This window comes from Drosophila arizonae, chromosome 2 (assembly GCF_054131065.1).
Source record: "Drosophila arizonae isolate 15081-1271.41 chromosome 2, UAZ_ARI_1.0, whole genome shotgun sequence".
Taxonomy (NCBI): Eukaryota; Metazoa; Arthropoda; class Insecta; order Diptera; family Drosophilidae; genus Drosophila; species Drosophila arizonae.
Window position 1 is genome coordinate 34,206,259 of NC_142922.1, and position 19,667 is coordinate 34,225,925.

Below are 19,667 nucleotides of genomic sequence, written 5' to 3' on the forward strand. Positions count from 1 at the left end.
TTGATCGACCCGGTATATTAATGCGCAAAATACAATACCTTTATTTTTCTGAAATAGCCGCACACAGTACAGCAGAATGTTTAACCAATTTTGCTATTTTGCTTAAACTTGGCGACTAAATGAATTGCTAGAGAAAGGGACAGCTCCTGCAAATCCCTAGATTAGCAACAACATGTAGCATTGCCTCAAATGCTATTGGCTCGAATGGCAAATGGCATATCATTATAACCCAAACTCATTTTCGTACATTTAAACACTTGTAGATAACGGCTATAAAGAATTATCGAATAAGCACGTAGGTATTAGGGGAACTATTGAAGAATGTTACAGAAAACCATAATGCACACGTGCCAGGTACATATTAAAACAATGCGGGTCCAGTGTGGAAAAAGAAATCATTTTTGTGTATATTAACCATTGATTTTATTAGTAAATATATTTGTATTCGAAAAAACTAAATTTTTGATACTTGTATTTAAGTACGGACGACTAACCCATTCAGTATCAACAGCTTTAATATTTTCTAGTGTTCCAAGTTTAATCTGATACAACTTTAATTGAAATCTGGGTCCAACTTCCGTTAATTCAATTTCTTTATTTACATATTTATATTGATGGTGTCTAAATGAAATTTTATCTTCATTGTTAATAAATGAAATAATCCTTTCAGATTTTTCTTTTGGTACCGGGAACAAATGTTTTAAAATTTGTACAGTTCTTAAACCAATATTGCTTTTAAAATTACTGAAAATTAAATGCGGTTTCTGTTCACTCATAGGTCCAATGTTAGGGATATCATGGCGCATTGTAACGTCGGTTATATTAAAGAAAGCTGTTGGTCCGAATGGCAAATGACATATCACAAGACTATCGGGAATGCCCCGATGCTCATGCACTACTATAAAGTCTGTAACATTATTAGCTCGACATGCATGCATTAATGTTTTTAGTTGATATTTTCCTCTGTTCATTTGTTGGGCATTAGGAAATATTAGTCTAAGTTCTTTCATAAACATTTTCAGGCGTGAAGACGGCTCATGGGATGTAGTTAACATAATCTTCGGATCCTGACAGCCAGCATATTTGTATTCATCAATAGTAGATATGTTTTCATTTTCCACATCTAAAAAACGAAACGAATTATATAAAAATGTATTAATTAGGATTTTAAGAAAAGTAATTACTTATGAAACAAGTTTTAAAAAATGTTGCTGTTTACTTAATAATTATTTTATGAACCAGAGCAAATGAAACAATAAGGCTCTAGTCGACTGATCCCTATGAAGGCATGATCTTTCAGCCAAACAAAGGCACGCACGTATGTGCGTATTTTATAGAATTTCGATTTTTGTTCAAATTTACCCCCCACCCCTATATCCACCCCCATCACCCATTTATAAAACATGTAATTCAAATACTAGAAGCTTGTGCTTTGGCACATGCACCCATTTTATTGTTGTATTCACGATCTAAAAGTTTCATGAAGATAGTCAATCGACAAGACACGTTATTAAACAATTAAGTTCCTCCTCTGCAGTCCATGCGAGATTATGCGTGCATGCCTAAGTGTTTCTTTTCTTCTTTGCTACGTCCCCAATGGGCGTAGATAAATCTACCATAGTTTGTTGGTCTTGGGTGGTCAATACGAATCTACATATGGACATACCAAATTTCAGCTCCAACTAATATTATTTCTGGCATATCGAGATTCACAATTCTTACAGGCAGCAAGAGCTCATACACGAAGCATACATGTCGAAAAATCATTTTCTTTCATTCAAGATCCCCTGAACCCTTCGAGTAATAGCTATTTCAATCATTTTTCGCGTCTTTTTGCTTACACAAGAAACACGCACACACACACACACACACACACGCACGCACACACTTGCATACTCACACACATGCACGCACACACTCGCATACACACACACACGCATACACACACACATACACATTGTTTTAGTTACAGAGGAAGAAATATCAGTAGTTCTCCGAGGTCTTAGAACCAACACAGCTCCAGGGCCGGACGGGATCCCAAATCGTGCGCTAAAGCTAGCCCTCGCCTTGCACCCAAGTACGTTCGCCGAATTATTTAACGAATGCCTGATCCCGGCAAAATGGAAAGCCCAGAATCTGGTATTGCTACCCAAGGCTGGCAAACCACCAGATGAGCCATCTTCGTACAGACCGATCTGTCTCTTAGACACCATGGGAAAGGTGTTTGAGAAACTGATCTGCTCTAGGCTGGAGACTGCGATTGCAAGCGCCGGAGGCCTGTCACCAAACCAATTTGGATTCCGGAAGGCCCGGTCAACAACGGACGCGCTTAACAAAGTTGTTGGTCTGGCCACTTCCGCTATTCAAGGCACCAGATGGAGGCACGGGACGAAGGAATACTGTATCATCGCGACCCTGGATGTAAGGAATGCCTTCAACACAGCTAGTTGGGATATGATACTGAATGCGCTGTCACAATATAATATCCCTAAATATCTAAGAGAGATAATAAAGAGCTACTTCAGAGGAAGAACACTGGTATACAACACGAGTGAGGGTCCCCAAACTCATACAGTGTCAGCTGGAGTACCCCAAGGCTCAGTGCTGGGGCCTCTCCTATGGAACATCATGTACGACGGCGTACTGCGCTTGGAACTACCAGCAGGCGCGCACACCATTGGCTTTGCTGATGATGTAGCTGTCGTAGCCATAGGAAAGGAGCTCAAAGATACAGGGATATGTGCAGCGAAAGTATCAATCGCATACGAAGTTGGTTGACAGGAGCTGGGCTCGAGCTTGCGGCACACAAGACCGAAGTTGTACTAGTCAGCAGTCGCAAAAGAGTGGAAACTGCCAATATAAAGATCGGCAGCGTCACCATTGCGTCAAAGAGGGCGATAAGATATCTTGGTGTCATGATAGACACAAGATTAACTTTCCGCGAGCACTTAGAATATGTGCATAAAAAGGCAGCTGATTCTTGTAGAGCTCTCTCGAGAATCATGCTTAACACGCGGGGACCTAAACAGCAACGACGTCTCCTGTTAATGAGCGTCATTAGGTCTGTCATCCTCTATGCTGCGCCAATATGGGCAAGAGCGATGGCAACGCCGAGCTACAGCCGAGGCATTTGCGCGATCTACAGGCTGAGCGCAATCAGAGTCAGCTGCGCTTTCAGGACTATCTCCGATGACGCGGCGCTCGTCATAGCCGGTATGGTGCCACTGGAGTATTTGGTCGCCGAAGCCGTGGAGCGGAATTCGCACGGAATTCATGGAACTTTCAGATCTTAATTATATCAATAATATGCGTGCACTTGCCAAAGCAAAACTCTAGTATTTGAAACACGCCTTTTACAAACATAGTGGTGAGGGGGTGGATATATGGGTGGGGGGTAAATTTTAACAAAACCCGAAATTGTATAAAATGCAGATCAATATACATTTAAAATTTGGAGACTGTAGCTCAAAAACTGTAGGAGATATAATTTTATAACTGATTTTCGATACGGTTTTTATCGATAAAAAAGATCGGGAGGAGTTATCGATTTTTAGGTCTCTAGCTCTTATATCTTCTGAAATCGACGCGTTCAAACATACTGACAGACGGACGGACAGACGGACAGGGCTAAATCAACTCAGCTCGTCGCCCTGATCAAGAATATTTATACTTTGTGGGGTCTGCCATGACCCTCCTTCTTCTGCATGATACATGAATTTCAACAAAACCATTTCCCATTGAAAATGGGTTCAGAGTATAAAAAGCAAATTTTTGCATGAGCATAGTGTTTCAATTTAGTATGGGCATGACAAAAGATTTGAAGAGTTAGGTATACTCTTCACACAGTATGGAAGAGACGGGAGACTAACGCGAAGGAATTTCTATTTTTATGAGCTGCTGCTTGTGCCCTAATGTATAGATAGAGAGAGAGCATGGAAAACATTGAGCACAGCGGGACTTCGTTTAATAGTCGACCGATCTCGGCCACTCGTAGGAATTCAAATGGTTTATAGCTCCAAAATTTTTGTAGCCCGAACCGAAATGTGGTCTGGGAACTTATACTCAACATAGCGGGTTAGTTGTCCACTAAATTGGACAATTAGACGATATGTTTATTTAAACAAGTAAGAAAGCTCTAATCGAGACTACGAGATCCCCTGAACCCTTGGAGTAATAGCTGTTTCAATCATTTTTCGCGTCTTTCAGCTTACACACACAGGCATACATACATACACACACACACACAACATACGTAAACATTTACACACACATACATACACAAGCATAAACACGCATGGGCGGCAGTGTTCCCTTACTATGAGAACTCAATAGTTTATAATTTTGTGGACGTACGATTTTCATGAAACTTTCAGATTATGATTATAACATGGATATGCATGTATTTGCCAAAGCACAAGTCTCTAGTATTTGAAATACGCCTTTTACAAATGTGAGGGTGAGGGGGTGAATTTAGGGGTGGGGGGTAAATTTTAACATAAACCGAAATTGTATAAATTGCATATAAGCATACATTAAAAATTTTGAGACTCTAGCAATAAAGGTGTAGGAGATATAATTTTATAACTGGTTCTCGATAAGGTTTTTTATCGACAAAAAAAGATCGGGATGAGTTATCGATTTATAATGATAAACTCGATATCCGCGCTGTAATTACGAACATTTAAAAAAAAAATTGAAGTCTCTAGCTTTTATATCTTCGGAAATCGACGCGTTCAAACATACGGACAGACGGACAGGGCCAAATCAACTCAGCTCGTGGGGTCTGCCACGCCTCCTTCTCCTTGTTACATACATTTCAACAAAACCATTATACCCTGATTCCCCATTGAAAATGGGTAGAGGGTATAAAAATGAAAACAATAAAACATGTAAAACTCGCTACCAAGCCACCGCCTTACAAGTATCACCTCTGAAACACAGAACATTTTAGCTACTCTCGCCACAAATAACACCGCCAATTCTTTGTTCAAGCACCGTCTAAACTAAAGCAATATCTGAGGTACTACATTTCACATTATCTCTAATTATACCCTGAACCCATTGAAAATGGGAAATCAGGGTATAATGGTTTTGTTGAAATGTATGTAACAGGCAGAAGGAGGCGTGGCAGACCCCACAAAGTATATATATTCTTGATCAGGGCGACGAGCTGAGTCGATTTGGCCCTGTCCGTCTGTCTGTCTGTCTGTCTGTCCGTCTGTCCGTCTGTCCGTCTGTCCGTATGTATGAACGCGTCGATTTCCGAAGATATATGACCTTGAGACTTGAATTTTTTTTAAATGACCGTATATACAGCGCGGACGTCGAGTTTGCTTTTAAAATTCGATAAATCATCCCGTTATGTTTTTATCGAGTAAAAACATTCAAGTTCAAATCAGATGCCACTATAGGTAATTGTGAATGATTTTTCTTTTTTTTAAATTTCTGAAATATTCAATATAATATGTAGATCATATGCTGAAAGTTTCATTAAATTCCGTTCAGTCAAAAATTAATAAAAAATAATCAAATATTTGGCCAATTAACAAACGCACGTGCAGCAGCTACAACAGAAACATTCGTTGAATCACATCAGCTGTTAGTTTCGTTTAGTTTTGGTAGATGGCGCAGCAGCAGTGAATCTATTTGAGTTTTGCCAGCGCCATTAGCAGAAGTGGGGTGGCCTAGTGTGTTAGCTGCATGACGCTTGATCGAGAAGTCGCGGTTCGAATCCCGATCGATGCAACTGATGTTAGTTTTTTTTTTAATTGTTTCAAAATATTTTTATATTTTCATAAATGAGTTTTCTATTTAATTTATATTTTTAAATACAAAGAAATTGAAATTTTAACTATACTTTATGTGCGTTTTTAATAGTTTGGTTATTCTAGCAGATTCTTAGAATCACATCAGCAGTTAGTTTCGTTTAGTTTTGGTAGATGGCGCTGCAGCAGTGAATCTATTTGAGTTTTGCCAGCGCTACTAGCAAGAGTGACGTGGCGTAGTGTGTTAGCTGCATGACGCTCGATCGAGAAGTCGCGGTTCAAATCCCGATCGATGCAACTGATGTTAATTTTTTTTAATTGTTTCAAAATATTTTTATATTTTATTAAATGAGTTTGGTATTTTATTTATATTTGTAAATACATCGAAATTGAAATTTCAGCCATACTAAATGAGCATTTTTATTTGTTGGGTTCAGGCACTGACCAAACAACACATAGACTAGACATGTAGAGCAACGTTTTTCCACGCCGCAAAATCTGTGTAGCAGGTCCCGGCCAATTTCGTATTCGCTCGGCTTGGTATTGGCTGGCTCGGGTAATGAAAGATAGCACGACGAAATCAGTGCGCTCGAAATGGTCATGCATGCGCTTTGCGTTTTTTGTCTTACTCTCCCTCTCTCTCTCTCTCTAACTCTCTCTCTCTCTCTCTCTCTCTCTCTCTCTCTGTGGGCTCTCAAATCATGAAGCTCAGCAGCGCACAAAAATTGAAATTTCTTCACGACGGTCCCTCTTTCCTTTTGAGTAAAGAGTATACCGAAATCTTAAAATCGTTTGCGACATTCATGCAAACAAAATGTTAGCGTTTCGATATATATTTATGGGAAGGGTATGAATGCGTTGAGGCGCATAAAGAATATGATCTCGCGACGGGCATGCACACACACACTTGGGCTGATGATAGACGAAAATACTGAGAAAGAATTGAGTTTTGCGATGCACGCACACAAAAGCACATACACGTAGCAAGGATGTAAATGTGTGTGTGCATGCTCGTCGCGAAAATGTATTCTTTCTGTGCACAACAGCCTGTGCAAATTGTAAAGCCCAAAATTTGCCGTTGGTCTGCCTTGTGAAGTGAGCACATGCATACATACATTTGTGTATGTGTATGCTTGTATGGGATGGCAAGCTAATTGTCTCTGGATTTAGTAGTTTGTAAATGTTGTATGATTTGAATTGTAGGGTGACTATCAAATGGGCCATTATGACTTAATTAGAAATTTTTGACAATAATGAGTAAAGCTTGAGTATAATATGACATGTGTATTTCATATATTGCAAAGCATTTAATAAAGTTAGTAGTGTTTTACGATAATTTTTTCGGTTGAAAATGTGTATAAAATAATTTGAATTATATATAATTATTTACGGATATAAACACATTTATAAACATGATTAGCAATAATAATATATAAATGTACTTATGTACATACATATGTATGTTCACACATATTACATCTGTGTAAAGTGGTTATGACAGTCCGTAAGACCGACCAAATGCAAATGCTGGGCTTTAAAATTGCTACAAGCAGCAAGAGTAACGCACGCAGGTCACAAATGCTCATACATGTGGCAAAGGACTACAAGTGTGTGTGTGCATGCCCGTCGCGAGATCATATTCTTTATGCGCCTCAACGCATTCATTCCCTTCCCATAAATATATATCGAAACGCTAACATTTTGTTTGCATGAATGTCACAAACGATTTTAAGATTTCGGTATACTCTTTACTCAAAAGGAAAGAGGGACCGTCGTGAAAAAATTTCAATTTTTGTGCGCTGCTGAGCTTCATGATTTGAGAGCCCACAGAGAGAGAGAGAGTTAGAGAGAGAGAGAGGGAGAGTAAGACAAAAAACGCAAAGCGCATGCATGACCAGTTCGTTTGCGTGCTTAGAGCGCACTGATTTCGTCGTGCTATCTTTCATTACCCGAGCCAGCCAATACCAAGCCGAGCGAATACGAAATTGGCCGGGACCTGCTACACAGATTTTGCGGCGTGGAAAAACGTTGCTCTACATGTCTAGTCTATGTGTTGTTTGGTCAGTGGTTCAGGGTAGTATCTAGTCGAGCACTCTCGACTAGAATTTTCTTACTTGTTTTATTTCTCTGATAGTTTCTGAAAAGATTTTTTCTTTGGACCATCTGAATTTAAATTTCATATTTAAATTTAAATTTGCAATAATGTATTTCACAGTAAATACTAGTAATAGTAGATCATTTTTCTAGCTTATCACTCGTACTTTTCGCTTGACCATATTGCCTTCCACAAGGCCGTATTCTGTAGTATGAGCTTTCCCGATTGCACCGCATTGTCGGAGACTTTCGTAGCTTGAGCATATTGTAAAATTTCCAACTGTCGAGCTATTATTTTCTGCATTGAACTGAAGTATAACAATTGGCGACGCACCAGGTACTTGAAGGGCTGCCTTGGTTTTGACATGATGTTTAAGAATTGTCATAGAAGAGATTTTACTCCCGCCCATAAAACTCATTTACAAATAATTTTTGTATTCTGTATCGGTCTGCCACGCCTCCTTCTCCCTGTTATATGCATTTCAAGAAAACCATTATGTCCATTAATTCTTTGCAAAATGCAAACATCAGTTGAAAGAAGACGGGAAAAAACTAACGGGACATCAAGTCTTTCGCAAATTCATTCGTTTTAATAAAGTCGTGGGATCACAACTATTTTTCATAAAATTTAAATTTTTGCAATGCCTGGTAAACGCACCGATGACAATTAGTGCATTTTAATTATATTAAAAGAAAAACTATCAAGGAGTTAGCTGAAATGTTTAATATTAAGCATAGAACAGTTTATAATATTATTAATCGGGCAGGAAACTTGTTGAAAGCTGGTGGACTCTATGCCAAAACGTATAGCAACGATCAAAAATGCCAAAGGGAGACCAACAAAGTACTAGTGATTACTTTTTTGTCAAAGAAAATTAGCTGTTTGATTTTCGATGAAAAATGAAATTTTGATTTTTGATGTTTGATTTTTTTAAGTTTTATTTTATTTCGAAAAATATCAATAAACCCATTTTAGTTTTTAAATATTTTTCTAAATTTTGTAACATATTTTATGCATTTACTCTGACGAATGCATATAAAATAGGTTTACGATTTTCAGTGACTCACATTGTATTTATGTATGTATGTATGTATAGTTTTTATTTAAACATTACCTCCACTATATTTATGAGAATTATAGACCGAAACTCCATCCAAAATGTAGGAAGACCTCAGGAGCGTGTTTCTTTTTAAGTGATCACTTATAACATCCAAATCTTTTCTTTTTTTTAGAATCCGTTCATTCAGCGCTTTGGAATATAGGAATTCTCTTCTCTGTCTTGCCTGTTTCCTTAGCATTCTTATTTTTCCGTAAAGTGCCTTACCACGCGAATCTATATCTGAATATTAGCGTTTTAAATATCGATATTTTCAAAGGTAAGTAACACAAATAACCTTTGAAAGATACTTGTCATTATTTCTAAAAATCAATGATGTCAAAATAACCGGATTTTTGGAAATGGAACAAAAACGGTATATATTAATTTGCACAAACAACACATAGACTAGACATGTAGAGCAACGTTTTTCCACGCCGCAACATCTGTCTAGCAAGTCCTGGCCAACTTCGTATTCGCTCGGCTTGGTATTGGATGGCTCGGGTAATGAAAGATAGCACGACGAAATCAGTGCGCTCTAAGCACGCAAACGAAATGGTCATGTATGCTATTTGCGTTCTTTGTCTTACTCTCTCTCTCTAACTCTCTCTCTCTCTCTCTCTCTCTCTCTCTCTCTCTCTCTCTCTCTCTCTCTCTCTGTGGGCTCTCAAATCATGAAGCTCAGCAGCGCACAAAAATTGAAATTTCTTCGCGTCGGTCCCTCTTTCCTTTTGAGTAAAGAGTATACCGAAATCTTAAAATCGTTTGCGACATTCATGCAAACAAAATGTTAGCGTTTCGATATATATTTATGGGAAGGGTATGAATGCGTTGAGGCGCATAAAGAATATGATCTCGCGACGGGCATGCACACACACACTTGGGCTGATGATAGACGAAAATACTGAGAAAGAATTGAGTTTTGCGACGCACGCACACAAAAGCACATACACGTAGCAAGGATGTAAATGTGTGTGTGAATGCTCGTCGCGAAAATGTATTCTTTCTGGGCACAACAGCCTGTGCAAATTGTAAAGCCCAAAATTTGCCGTTGGTCTGCCTTGTGAAGTGAGCACATTCATACATACATTTGTGTATGTGTATGCTTGTATGGGATGACAAGCTAATTGTCTCTGGATTTAGTAGTTTGTAAATTTTGTATGATTTGAATTGTAGGGTGACTATCAAATGGGCCATTATGACTTAATTAGAAATTTTTGACAATAATGAGTAAAGCTTGAGTATAATATGACATGTGTATTTCATATATTGCAAAGCATTTAATAAAGTTAGTAGTGTTTTAGGATAATTTTTTCGGTTGAAAATGTGTATAAAATAATTTTAATTATATATAATTATTTACGGATATAAACACATTTATAAACATGATTAGCAATAATAATATATAAATGTACTTATGTACATATGTATGTTCATACATAGTACATCTGTGTAAAGTGGTTATGACAGTTCGTAAGACCGACCAAATGCAAATGCTGGGCTTCAAAATTGCTACAAGCAGCCAGAGCTTCACACACAGGCACACACGGCGCGAATACATATTCTTTATGCGTATCAACGCTTTCATACCCTTCCCACAAATAATCATCGAAGCGCTTACAGTTTGTTTGCATGAGCGTGGCAAAAGCCTTTTAAGATTTCGGTATACTCTTCACTCAAAAGGAAAGAGCTGGTGAGCTTGATGGTTTGAGTGATCATAGAGAGATAGTGTGTTAGATAGAGTGGGACAAATAGCACAAAGCGCATTCAAGGGAACCATTTCGTTTGCGTGCTTGCAGCGCACTGATTTCGTCGTGCTATGTTTCATTACCCGAGCCACAAATTCCGAGCCGAACGAATACGAAGTTGTTTGGGACCTACGATATACATTTTCAGCGCGCAAAAAATTTGTTCTAGATGTCTAGTCCATCTGTTATTTGGTTAGTGCACTAACCACAGAACACATAGACCGGACAAGTAGTGTAAAGCGTTTTGCAAACTTTTTTGGCAGTTATCTCCCAGACCACTTCATATTTTCTCGGCTCTTCACTTTTAGGTTCGGGTTACGAAAATATACGAAAGCACAATCATTTTTCATGCGCTCGACCGAGATGGTCAAATATTGAACAAAAGAAACCACTATGCTCAATTTTTTCTTGCTGTCTTTCTCTCTCTCTCTCTCTCTCTCTCTGTTCTCTGCTCTCTCAAATATGTATATGTATGTATGCATGTGAGCACACGAAAATTGAAATTTCGTCGCCTTAGACTCCCGTTTCTTTCCTTCTGTGTGAAGAGTATACCTATCTTTTAAAATCGTTTGCCATGCTCGTACTAAATATTTGCGTTTTCGTTATTATTTGTGGGAAAAGTATGTAAGCGTTGGTGCGCATAATGAAAATACCTTCGCGACGAGCATGCATACACACACAATGTCCCTTGCTACATGTACTTTGAGCATTTGTATGCCTGTGTGTGAAGCTCTGGCTGCCTGTAGCAATTTTGAAGCCCAGCATTTCCATTTGGTCGATTTTGTGAAGTGCTCACATAATATAACTCCCGAAAAAATGTGTGCAAAACGCTTTACACTATTTGTCCGGTCTATGTGTTCCTTGGTTACTGGTACAAGCTTTTAGAAAGAAGTTACTATCTTGACAAGCTCTGTTTGAACGATTAACGATAACATATTAAAAAACATATTTGGTACCTACTTCCGCTTGCCTGCCAATTCCTCCTTTCGTTTTGAGCTGCGCTGTGAAAGGTACGTATGTTCGTATCAATTGGTTATCTAAAGACATCAGATTATTATATGTTCTTAATTATTAATCGATAAAGTAGATTCATTACGAATCCTTCCATTAATTAGTTTGAATATGTCTAGAAATTCTAAACTATTAATTTCAATATTTTTAGATTCAATATGGGTCGTCGGCCAGCTAGATGGTATGTTCATGTATTAATCATATCCATTCACTTAAGTTTTACTTAACTCAATTTTTGTGTTTTAGTTACCGATACTGTAAAAACAAGCCCTATCCTAAGTCAAGATTTTGTCGTGGTGTACCCGACCCAAAAATTCGAATTTTTGATTTAGGTAGGAAAAAGGCAACTGTCGAGGACTTTCCCTTATGTGTGCATTTGGTGTCCGATGAGTATGAACAATTGAGTAGTGAGGCTTTAGAAGCTGGACGCATTTGCTGTAACAAGTACTTGGTGAAGTTCTGTGGAAAGGATCAATTTCATATCCGCATGCGCTTGCATCCGTTCCACGTCATTCGCATCAACAAAATGTTGTCATGTGCTGGAGCTGATAGGTAAGATATTTATATTTTAATTTTTATGTCTCTTATCATACCCTCAACCCATTGAAAATAAGAAATATAATAATAATAATAATGGTAGTAAGTATGTAACGGACAGAAGGAATCATCGCAGACACCATAAATTATATATATTCTTGATCAGGGCTAGTCTGTCCGTCCGTATGTGCACGTCGAACTCGGAAGAAAAAGCTAGAGAAGTGAAATTTGGCATGCATACTTATGTATAACTCACCAAAATTTTTTTTTTTTTTCGAGAATGGATAAATTGGTCTCGTTTTTCAGCCCAATTTGAATTCTATTAGAACTGGAGACTTCAGATTCATTGTGTATATATATGTATATTTAATGAATACGAAGATTTTGTAAATTACAGACTTTGGATGCTACGCCCCCTTCGCTCCCAATTTCAAAAAGTATTGACTTGTGCTTTGGAATAAACATGATTACGTTCTGAAAGTTTTATGAACATAGTCCAACTACAAGAGAAATTATCAAACAAATAAATTGCCGACAATGTAGCGCAGTCTCTGGTCGAGCAGTCTCGACTAGAGCCTTCTTACTTGTTTTGATATTTAATAAGTGCAAATTGCATTAAAATATGTTAATATGTGTTTCTTAGGCTGCAAACTGGTATGAGAGGTGCATTCGGCAAGCCGCAGGGTACTGTTGCTCGTGTAAGAATTGGACAGCCGATTATGTCTGTGCGCTCCAGTGACAGGTACAAAGCCCAAGTTGTAGAAGCATTGCGACGCGCAAAGTTCAAGTTTCCCGGCCGCCAAAAGGTAAAGAGCAAATATTCCTGTTAACTTCTGATATTAATATGTATTTTATTATAGATCTACGTATCAAAGAAATGGGGCTTCACCAAGTATGATCGGGAACGATATGAAGAGCTCCGTGATGACAATCGCTTCGAGCAGGACGGATGCAATGTTAAATACCGACCTGAACATGGTCCAATAGCTGCATGGGAAAAGGCTCAGCGTGATCTTTATGCCTAAACTAAACCCCAATTGATCAATAAATTTATGGATCATTGTCCATACAGCATACAGATAAATATATTGCACCTTGCACTTGTTCATGTATATCTGGTTAACAACCACATACAAAATAAGCATACAAAATAGTGAAAAAGGATTTCATATGAAATTGTTCTTACACCTGTATAATATTCTATAGGTACATTTATTTTAGATTTCGAAAAAAAAACTGAGATTTCCTGCAATATGTGCTGGTTTTGCTTCACACGTTGTATCGGATGAAAGCCTGGATGAGAACATCGGCTTTCGAGGGGAGACGACCGATAAAGTAGGGACAATAGTATCCGAAATAACCGGCTGATTGTTATTCACTCTATGAACAACCAAAGGCGATGCTTTTAATATATTACTTGAATCAGTAGTAGACGAACTTAATGAAAAACCACAGAATGCTTTTAAGATATTTATTATTAGTAGTAGACTCTTGATTATCCAATGCACTAGTAGCAATGGGTGTTATAGACAAATCAATACAACTCTAGATCCAGTCAGAACTATGAGTAGCAAGTGATTTAGGCGACAACACAGAAAGTGATACTAGCATAGATGTCCCCGTTTGAAGATGAGAATTATCAAAATTATACGCATTTAATAATTCTTCACCAGCTTCTAGATTACTAGATAGCTGTTTGGTAATATTACTCAGCTCTAAGAATTGTACTCTCACTGTATTGTACGTGCTTGCAAAATTTATTTTTATTTTTAATTTTTTCTCTGTAAGTGAAAATTTGTTAATAAGATTTTAATGTGAATATATTTTACTATTTTTCATCACGAGGAATTCCTAAGTGGAAATTAGACCATTTTGCAGCATTGGGATAGTCGAACTCTCCCTGGAATAAATAATTATAAACAGACAGTTATAGTTGATTCGTGAACATCACTTAATACTAACCGTGATGTGATCTGGCTCATGCCAAAGGTGCCAAATAACCCACCACCACATGGCCCCCCCAACGGCTACTGCTCCAATTCTAGTTGCCTTTGAATGAGGCGGTGGGGCACTACGGTATGACACGCTAGAGAATTCAAATTGATAATAAATGACAATAGTACACACAAATTATATAAGGTTGCCGAAAAATCAAAATAATCAATTGATTATTAATTAATCAATTTAGACTTACACATGACTTTGTCTTTTAATGATTTTTTTGCTACCATTTAAAAAAGTAATTGCTTTCTCTGCCGCTAATACACTTTGAAAGACTTTCAAATTTCCGAACATTTTTTATGCTGGTCTACACCTAACAATATACATGAAAGCTAGCTAGTAGCTACATATGGAATTATATAAAATATCGATAAATACACATGTTGGAAGAAGCAGGTTTGATAATTATATTCGTGAAGTATGAAATCACTAACCACCAAGGCTGCCAGCTTAGCTCTTTATCGGCCAGATCTGGCACTTTTTAACTGCCAATTGGATATATTGTAATCTAGCTGCAGGCCGGAAATTTGTCATTTTTTAAAATCAAACTAGCATTATTTAAAGTGCCTCCAAAGTACCTGAATGTTATTGGCAAAAACAATTCGTACACTGCCGAGGAGAAAATTGATTTTATTGAGCTCGATAATCGTGTGTCAATTTTCGAATAAATATATGATTCATGACAAGTTAGAAAGTTCTAGTCGAGACGGCTTAAGTACGAGATGAAGCCTTCGAATAACTGGTATTTCAATAATTCTTCGCGTCTTTCTGCTTACACAAGAAACAACACATGCACACATACACATACGTGCACACGGATAATGACGCATTGGCTGCAGTGTGCGCCTACTATTGGAACTTAAGTGCTTAATAACTTTTCTTGTGGATCGACTTTTTTTACGGACATTAAAGAAAACAAGTAATTACGTTGAAGTCAGGCGTTACCGACTGCGTAATACTCATTCACATCCCATCAGCAACTTAGTAGCTTAGTTTAGCTCTAACACTGTAGAAAGACATGCGTATTTCATTTCAAGTTTTTATAGTCCACTAGCCAATATATTGTAAAGCATTTAATAAACATATAAGTGTACCCCGATAAAATTTTTTCGGTTGAAATTTGAATAAAATATTTAATTATAATTATATACATGTATATATATATGATTAGATAAATTAGTATATAAATGTACGTAAATATGTACATATACATTTGCGTGAAGTGGATATCCGTAACACCAACCAACCAGTGGCACAATGATCTTTATTGCCAAAATTACTGATTAAGTCATAAAGGCTCATTTGACAGTCACTCTACAATTCAAACAATACAAAATTGACAAACTACTGAATCGCCAGACAATTATTATCCCATCTCATACATACATACACATATGTATGCAAATGTATGTGCTCCCTCAAAGGCCAATCAACGGTAAATTTTGGGCATTACAATTTGCTCAGGCAGCAAGAGTTACGCACACAGGCCACAAATGCTCACACATGTTTCCAGAGACTGCAAGTGTGTGTGTGCTTGCCCGTCGCGAAATCATATTCTTTATGCGCATCAACGCTTTCATACCCTTCCCACGAATATACATCGAAACGCTACATTTTGTTTGCATGAGCCTTACAAACGCTTTTATGATTTAGGTATACCCTTCGTTCAAAAGGAAAGAGCTGGGATCGTCGCCAACAAATTTCAATTTTTGTGCGCTGCTGAGTTCGGTGATTTGAGCGACCATAGAGAGAGAGAGTAGGACAAAAGCGCATAGCCATGCTTCATATAAGAATAGCACCATTTCGTTTGAGCGCTTGCAGCACACTGACTTTGTCGTCCAATATTTTCACTGCTCGAACCTCCAGCGACCGAGCCGAGCAAATACGAAGTAAAGTGGTCGACCAACTTAACATTTTCTGCTGTAGAAAAATTTGTTCTACATGTCTAGTCTATGTGTTCTCTGGTCAGTGTTTTTGCTTAGTTTTTGTCCTGATTCGGCTATTTTTTCTTGGGAAAAAACGGCAACACTGGTCAGTGGTGCTATGAGATTAGATACATATGTATATCGACAGTAATTCAAATTATCGCCTTTAAACAAGCTTATCTCTCATCTTTACTATTCTTATAGTTTTATAAAAGTTTGGCATGATGAGTTTCCTCGAATGGAAAAATGTTGAAATTTTTGATTTAGTTGCTTTGCCATCCATACAATTAAATGTTCAAAACACGGAAATTGCAGCGCATTGCTGCAATTTAATTAAATCTGCAAATGGAAAACCAAACATCAAATTTGTATTGTGTTCTAAAAGTGGAATGGTTTATGTTTTGATGGAAAATGGAGTTAAATCCCGGCAGATAAGTTTAAAGTGCCCTGACGGCCATCAACCGATCAAATTATGCTGTATAACAACCACCAATATACTTGCTGTACTTTCGCAAAATGATAATTACGCTCTATGCATTTGTATATATGATTTAAACCAGACGAAAAAGGAGGAACATCCACCATGTTTATCAACCATAAATTTGTCAGCTACAAGTATTGCAACCGTTTTAGAGATCTCTTTCAGTGGCCTCGAAAAATTATTTGCTTTAGGTGTCGGGTTTGAAAAAGGTGATATACTGCTATATTTTGGGAGTATCAATCGGGATCTGTCCTTGAATATGCGCAGGCACACTATTGCCTCAAGCCCGATAAATGGAATTCAATTTGCAATTTGTGATCAACAAAATGAAATGAAAGCTTGCAATGTGTTTGTTACAAGTGTGGATGTAATATATTGTATACAATTAAATGATAAAAATATAATCGATTCCAAAATGGTTCTTGACAGCAATCACAATATGGCTAATCAGTGTTGCACTTTATCTCAACCAGCTGTTTCAGATTCATTTCTAGTTGTTGGTCGTGATGACGCCATCTACTGTTTTAGACGCGATTGTCGGGGACCATGTTATGCATTTGAAGGACATAAGCAATTTCTTTCATGGATTGACAATTATCTTCTTGTTGTAGTTAAAACTAATTTTGGATCAGCCATTACAGTCGTTGATATTGATAACAAGTTAATTTTATTACACAAGCGAATATCCACTGTGATTGACTGTGTAAGTTCCAATAAGGTCTACTATTTTATCACCAAAGATGACAATTCAAAGAATGTATGTAAATTTAATGTCCATGAGTTAAAAGAGTATCCGACAAATATTAAAGTTAAAACTCTTATTGCAAAGTGTATGCATAATAACGCACTAATGATGTTGAAAAAAGACGAAAGTCAGCATCAATATAATAATATGGCATATTTACGTTTAAAATACGGTAATAATTTATTACTCAAAGGTTTCTATGCTAGAGCAGTTACTGAGTATGCTCAAACCATCGGAATTTTTAAACCTTACCAAATTATTTCAAAACTATTAAGTTCAAGACACAATGATAATTTAATACAGTATGTAAATAAATTATTAGAAAGTAAAATCAGTACATTTGATCATCAAAAATTACTCGACATTTGCTCTGATCGGCAAAGGCTACGTTCGAGGATTAGAAAATTATGGATTATTAGAAATGATACTACCCACATTATTGATTTTAAACAGATTTCAAATAGAAGTATCAATTTATCAGATGTTAATTATACAGTGAATAATTTTCAAGGAGTCGACTTTCATAATGCTGACGAAGAAGATATTTTTAATTTTTTCCTTGAGTATGGACGTGAAGTTTTATTGGTCGATTCCACTATTGTTTTAAATACTTTGAAATCTTTGGTAAAAAGCCATAAAATAAAAAACATACTTCGTTTTTTAATGATATTTCCAGATTATTCAGAACTTAACGTAAATTTATTATCGTACTATATAGAAAACTATTCACCTGGCGATGAAAAATTACTCTATTATTTATTTAGCCTTTATTTGGGTTTATGGCAAGAAAATAAAATCTCAGTTGAGGATATAACTAATTTAGTAAAAAAAATGCCAATTAGATTTGAGAAGATATTAACACTTTCAAAGACCTATTTATTTGCCATTGGAATTGAAAATTTTAAAACTAGTGAGGAATCTGAAAATATTTCTGAAGATGATAAAAGCTTTCTTCAATGCTTAGATCAACACATAAAGAAGAACCCGAATCTTGCGTCATTGTTGACAGTCGGTCCACGGTCATTGCTCACGATATTGCAAAAAGTGTGTGCTGGATCCGATATAAAAATAAAAGATTGTAAACCGTTTTTAAGTGAAAAATTCATGAAAAACATAATGGATGCAAAATGTGAGCTTGGCTCCATTGGAGATCTTAACTACGAAATAGCAATCCATAACTCACTGGAATCACATTATAAATTGAATCCAATAGAATTTCGTAACAAGTATTGCGATGTCTGCCGGCAATCCTTACATATGCCATCGATTTATTACCTTTGTCAGCATTCATTCCATAAAGATTGTGTACGCACTAATTATGACACAAAAAACTACGATGATGTCGGATGTGGGTTGTGTGGTACCGTCTTAGAATACCCTAAATTAGATGATGAACAACTTGATTTAATCACTAAGTCCTGTGATATAATGAAGGGGGTTTCAAATATTTTCGCAACTGGAATTCATAGCTTATAAAAATAGAATGAGTGTTATAAAAAAAAGAAGCTTGTGTCGCCTATAATAAAACATCGGAATTTTCAAAAAATCCATTTGATGAAAATTATGATTCTAACTACAATTGTTTTTAAATTTCATAGATTTATTTATGTACACTATGTATTAAATAGTATTAATAAATATGAAATAAAGCTGAATTTTAAAAGCCCCAATAAATTTATGAGTTTATATTCATTTTATTAAAGATATTGATAAACTAGAGTCAACTAAAACTATAATTAAATAGCCTACAAAAAGTACAGAAAACAAGTATTTCAATAATTATTTGAACATGCACACACACATACGCACGCACGCATAAACACGCATTGGCTGCGGTGATGGCTTACTATGGGGACCTAATTGTTTAATAACTTTTCTTGTGGGTGGACTATCTTCATGAAACTTTCAGACTATGAATATAATATAGACAAGCTACATGCTTGCACAAAAAAAAGAAAAAGCACAAGTCTCTAGTATTTGAAACACGCCTTTTACAAAGGTGAGGGTGAGGGGGTGGATATAGAGGCGGGGATTAAATTACAACAAAAATCGAAATTATATAAAATACCTACATATAAGTCTACATTTAAAGCTTGGACTGTAGCTCGAAAGGTGTTGGAGATATAATTAAATAACTAGTTTTCGATTAGGTTTTTAATCGATAACAAAATATCGGGGGTAGTTATCTGTTGGAGAAAAACTCGATATACGCATGATATACACGAACCTAGGAAAAAAATTTCAACTCTCTAGCTCTTATATC

At 36.7% G+C, this 19,667-nt stretch overlaps 4 protein-coding genes across 4 annotated transcripts; 2 read left to right on the top strand and 2 right to left on the bottom strand.

Annotated features, from left to right (window-relative positions):
- Positions 1-398: 398 nt before the first annotated feature.
- Positions 399-9,233, bottom strand: LOC108620432 (U3 small nucleolar ribonucleoprotein IMP4). Its single transcript, XM_089476287.1, has 2 exons — positions 8,975-9,233; positions 399-1,123 (listed from the first exon to the last, which is right to left on the bottom strand). The coding sequence occupies exons 1-2, from the start codon at positions 9,156-9,158 to the stop codon at positions 411-413; spliced, it is 897 nt and encodes a 298-aa protein (XP_089332413.1). The 5' UTR covers positions 9,159-9,233; the 3' UTR covers positions 399-410.
- Positions 9,234-11,585: 2,352 nt separating this feature from the next.
- On the top strand, positions 11,586-13,336 carry RpL10 (ribosomal protein L10). The gene is made up of 5 exons (XM_018017295.2): positions 11,586-11,714; positions 11,867-11,896; positions 11,962-12,267; positions 12,896-13,058; positions 13,113-13,336. Exons 2-5 carry the CDS (start codon positions 11,874-11,876, stop codon positions 13,275-13,277), a joined length of 657 nt encoding a protein of 218 aa, XP_017872784.1. The 5' UTR covers positions 11,586-11,714; positions 11,867-11,873; the 3' UTR covers positions 13,278-13,336.
- Positions 13,337-13,990: 654 nt separating this feature from the next.
- On the bottom strand, positions 13,991-14,624 carry LOC108620394 (NADH dehydrogenase [ubiquinone] 1 beta subcomplex subunit 2, mitochondrial-like). Its single transcript, XM_018017303.2, has 3 exons — positions 14,447-14,624; positions 14,215-14,338; positions 13,991-14,152 (listed from the first exon to the last, which is right to left on the bottom strand). Exons 1-3 carry the CDS (start codon positions 14,545-14,547, stop codon positions 14,081-14,083), a joined length of 297 nt encoding a protein of 98 aa, XP_017872792.1. The 5' UTR covers positions 14,548-14,624; the 3' UTR covers positions 13,991-14,080.
- A 1,694-nt stretch (positions 14,625-16,318) lies between these two features.
- Vps11 (vacuolar protein sorting 11) lies at positions 16,319-19,078 on the top strand. The gene has a single exon (XM_018017234.2). The coding sequence runs from the start codon at positions 16,400-16,402 to the stop codon at positions 18,878-18,880; it is 2,481 nt and encodes an 826-aa protein (XP_017872723.1). The 5' UTR covers positions 16,319-16,399; the 3' UTR covers positions 18,881-19,078.
- Positions 19,079-19,667: the final 589 nt, after the last annotated feature.

Coding starts and splice junctions, on each gene's coding strand:
- Vps11 (XM_018017234.2), top strand. CDS start 16,400: ATGATGAGTTTCCTCGAATGGAAAAATGTTGAAATTTTTGATTTAGTT.
- LOC108620394 (XM_018017303.2), bottom strand. CDS start 14,547: ATGTTCGGAAATTTGAAAGTCTTTCAAAGTGTATTAGCGGCAGAGAAA. Junction 14,339..14,446: donor ATTAAAAGACAAAGTCATGT/GTAAGTCTAAAT, acceptor TGAATTCTCTAG/CGTGTCATACCGTAGTGCCC. Junction 14,153..14,214: donor ATGAGCCAGATCACATCACG/GTTAGTATTAAG, acceptor TATTTATTCCAG/GGAGAGTTCGACTATCCCAA.
- RpL10 (XM_018017295.2), top strand. CDS start 11,874: ATGGGTCGTCGGCCAGCTAGATG. Junction 11,897..11,961: donor GGTCGTCGGCCAGCTAGATG/GTATGTTCATGT, acceptor TTTGTGTTTTAG/TTACCGATACTGTAAAAACA. Junction 12,268..12,895: donor TCATGTGCTGGAGCTGATAG/GTAAGATATTTA, acceptor TGTGTTTCTTAG/GCTGCAAACTGGTATGAGAG.
- LOC108620432 (XM_089476287.1), bottom strand. CDS start 9,158: ATGCTAAGGAAACAGGCAAGACAGAGAAGAGAATTCCTATATTCCAAA. Junction 1,124..8,974: donor TTCTCATAAATATAGTGGAG/GTAATGTTTAAA, acceptor TTCGTTTTTTAG/ATGTGGAAAATGAAAACATA.